This window comes from Opisthorchis viverrini (assembly GCF_000715545.1).
Source record: "Opisthorchis viverrini unplaced genomic scaffold opera_v5_249, whole genome shotgun sequence".
NCBI classification, from domain to species: Eukaryota; Metazoa; Platyhelminthes; class Trematoda; order Opisthorchiida; family Opisthorchiidae; genus Opisthorchis; species Opisthorchis viverrini.
The window spans coordinates 440,624-444,670 of record NW_008751907.1 but is presented as its reverse complement, the minus strand read 5'-3'; the positions used below and the strand labels follow the sequence as shown (position 1 = coordinate 444,670).

The 4,047-nt window shown below is 44.7% G+C and overlaps 1 protein-coding gene across 1 annotated transcript in view; it reads left to right on the top strand.

The window, feature by feature from the left end:
- Window positions 1–2,631, top strand: part of T265_09014 (hypothetical protein) — a gene marked incomplete at both ends in the record, with an annotated part of 8,296 nt that extends 5,665 nt beyond the window's left edge. The window contains one exon of the mRNA XM_009174975.1: window positions 2,218–2,631. Within this exon, the coding sequence (XP_009173239.1) occupies window positions 2,218–2,328 (111 nt within the window). The remainder of the gene's footprint in view (window positions 1–2,217) is intronic.
- Between the last annotated feature and the right edge of the window lie 1,416 nt (window positions 2,632–4,047).

The following is a 4,047-nucleotide window of genomic DNA, read 5'->3' as shown; positions in this document are numbered from 1 at the left end:
TATATATATAACTAAACGAACTTTATGGTTGTACGGCAGTGAAGCATCAGTGCCAACACTGATGTTGCTCTCATTGATAATGATGATGAAGATCAGTGCAGCTCGATGTGGCAAACGGGTTTCATTCGTAGTATCGGCATGCGTTACGACAGATTAGCTCTCTGGCTGAGAAAGACCGTTTCTTTAGAGATTTGTCACGGTTACTCCGGAGAATGCTCAGGTTGTCCGACCAAGTCCCGGCGAGGCACATTTTGGCGGCCGACTGGGGATTGGCGCTCGCCGCACAGATCTTGGGTAACGGCTGCTTCCTTTATGTATGAAATCTTTCAGCACGAGCGCTCACACTGTATGCCTTGAAAGCCACCAACTGCAAATGGATCATGTGGAGAGCTTCTATAAAACATTGTTGTTCATTTTGGGGTACACCTCTAGACCTCGATCACGGTATTGTTGGGGCACACGTATCTATCACCTTTCCCTCTGGAACTCGCCGGGGGGTGTAAAGACGTCAGGTTCACTGTTTACAAAGAGTCTCTGTAGCACATCGATATCGCGTTGCGCTGGCAGAGAATGCGCTACTCATCGATGGGTACAATGCTGATTTGAACGACTAGTGGAGAAAAGTGGAAGAGGCCATGAGCACAGCTTCTAAAACTATGTGCCCGAGGAAACTCGCATATCTTAATGCACACCGAATCTCGCCCCTCTCAGCAGCTCTGATTGCAACCAGAAAAAGTCTACCAGCAACAGGCAACTGTGGTAACGCCTACAGATCCTTCAAGCACCGATGGATATCAAAAGCCCGTGAAATGGGAAAATATTTTGCAACGGGGAAGAATCACAACTTGTTGCAGATAATCCCTTTAACTGGTTCTAAGAGGATGGGTTGTTTTTGAAACTATCTCCGGAAGGGTTGGGATCTCAACTGATTCACAGATGATCGATGGGCTGAGCGCCTTGAAGAACAGTTCCTCTGGGCCCCGACATGGCAATCTCATGCATTCAATGCCGGTCTTTTATCTGTTCCCCGGTTTCTAATCAATAACCTACTGTCTTTTTACCACTTTGTTTCCTAATTGTTTTCTTGCACTCTCTCTATCTTGAACTACCCTCTGGCACAATCTGCCATAGCCATCATACGGTTCATGGTTGCCACACTAAACTGAGCTAACTGAGTTATCGGGATATCGCACGGTTTGATATGGTATTAGCTCCTCTTTGAGTTCCACTCAGGGTTAAATTCAAGTGCTACAAGGAAGACGAATCAGGTGCTTGGTAATGACCGTGGTGCACTCGGAAGCCTAGCTATCGTAATCCCCGTCTCCACTCCCAGGTCACGACTGAGTTGACGGCGAATATGCTTCCTCGGCAAGTGACTAGAGGTCTTCAAAACGATGAAGGCCAAACTGCGCAGCTATGTAACTAATATTTCGCCCCCTTACCTGCCCGAATCCTTTGGAGCGATTGAATCAATGTATGATCACCGAACATGGGGAGCAATAGTTTGTACATAATTTTTTTCGGGGAGGGCGAACTGAGTGGACTTCCCCAGTTTTCCAAATAGCTGAATGGGCGATTGCTTCAGAAATACCGGTTTTTCCCTTAAATTTAATCATTTAACAGTATGGGGGCTATTGACCTTCTCAGTGTTCGGACGAGGACGCTGTAAGATGTAGCTCCGTATTATTGTCGTGTCTTCCTGTTGCCAGTTTCTCCAATTTAATCGAATTTTCAGATATCCGAACTCCTTTCACACCCTATTTTCCCATATGATATGCTAGTTTTTGTTGATGCTGCGAAATTTGGCGAACGTTACTGTTTAGGATGCCTTGTGCGTAGGTGTTCCGATCGCAGCTTTGTTGTTACCCCAACAATGTTACGAAGATTACAAAGGACACATTCACACAAGTTCATGGTCCGTTCACCTGAACAAGTGGGCCAAGAGCCCACTATATCTATTGTGTATTCAGTGTCCTGCAAAACGTCTGAACCTTTTGTAGTAAGTTATCCCACCCGGCATAGACTGGCGAGCTTTTTGCGAGATTCTGTTATCATATTAGCACTTGTGAGCTCCAGTTTGACTTGAAGTTTAGAGACGGACTAGCGGTCTCCTGGGAGAGCAGATGGAATATTACGTAACAAACTTTATTGCACTGGACCGTTGTGACATCTTTAAGACACACCCACATAACCTGCTACTTCTTTTTCGGTTTTCAGTGTTACGAATTAGCTCTAAGAGAAATCCAAGGCATCCAAACGAATGGAGTCGAACATCAGTCAGCTACTGTTTCTTCGGTGGTGGTTCAAAACAAATCCAGCGAATCGTAGACGCCAGCACATTGACCGATTAACGCCCCTGTACTGGAGCTGCCGAGGGATTTCATTCAAATGTGTTGTGCACCCTGTAAAAGTATTCCTGTTTTTATACCAGTACATTGTGCCTGCACCTTTAAGCGTTCTTTACCCAACTCCGTTTTGTGTACGCGAAAACCAAGTGCGGGTCACTTGGGTAGTCACTTTATTCCTGACATAGCACAACACAGTCGTGATCAGTTGTCATGAATCATAGTTACACCTGTCGGTGTGCTTCCTTGTGCTACTACCTCTTCGGACCATTTTTAAAGTATTTCCTTGAAGCTTTTTTCAGTGGTTCATTCTCTTCCAGAAAGGATCTTTGTAACGGCCAAACGGTATCTTCGAGTGACGCGTAATACCAGAACCTCCGGGTTGGCAAAACAAAGTCGGAGTTGGGTTTCTATACGGCGCTTATAATGTAGGACAAATTCACAAGTTATACAAACCTCGACAGTAGATACTCGTCCAAAACAAATGGTCCACTTGGACTACAAAAGTACAAACCAAAGGAGCAAGCAGGTTCCCCCGTGCGACAGTCACACGCGCACAAAGTCCGGATAACCAGATAACCTCAAGGCCGAATGGGTGAAGCGGTAAGGACAAACAAACGTCAGTTCATATACACACACTAGACATAAGTATTGGGGCGGGGGTTACAAATGGGGACAGAATAAACGTGGGGAATTTCAATTGTCAACGTAATGGATGATACAATCGTTTTAGTGGACCCTTTAAATTTATCATTCCCGAGGAGACATCTTTAGTGGAAACTGTTTTTTGATGCAGTCACCAAAAGTTCCTGCCATTGTGAAGAGGCATGTAATGACTGGAAGCTTTGTTTAGGTTCTAGTTTATCACTGCCAATGTCCATGTAGGGCAAATGATTACATGCATACTCAGAGCTTTTGTGAACAGTTACCTGAAACCGACTGATTCAGGACGACAATCGAATTTCAGGATATAGGTCGACAAACAGTTCCGTAGTTCATTGTATTGTCTCCCCCAAGTGATTCCCCTCGGTTACAGCAACACTTTCAATACTTCGTTTCTCCAGAATTTCCCATACGTGATGAGTAGAACTTTTTGATTCACACTCGTATTCACTGTGCCCATGTGGGAATGCGGAAGCTTGGGTTGAAATCAGTTTGGATGTTGTGAAATCGCTCGGAGCTCTCAATTCATAATATGGAGAAATAAGACCAAATTTATTTACAAATGAGTGTATATTCGCTAATGCCGTGTAATTTGTTTTCAAGTAGAACATAAGGTTGACGGAAACTCGGTGACGGCGCCTACCTGATGAGCCCCAAGAAGGGCTAAACCGGTCGTGGGCTGTCGAGGAGTTTTGAGCAACCTTATGAGTAGTGCATTACAAAAATGTATGTATCGCGATACCTCGAATATCGTAGCGACGGAAAACTGAGGTGGCCTGGTGCAGCACATTCAGTTGCCTGGAAACATCAAAACCGAGAGATTCAGCTGGGTTCCAGGCGAGTCTCTCGCAAAACCATATTTGTTTGCAAATGAGTGTATATTCACTAAATAGGAGACGAGTTTATGCTTTCGTGATTGGAGGAACGTTAACCTTACGGGACATACTGTATACTGTTTTCCCGTGCCTTTTTAAGAATTCATCCAACAAGTATATATAATATTGTTATGCTACATCCCCGTGTTGCATGCGCAGCCAAT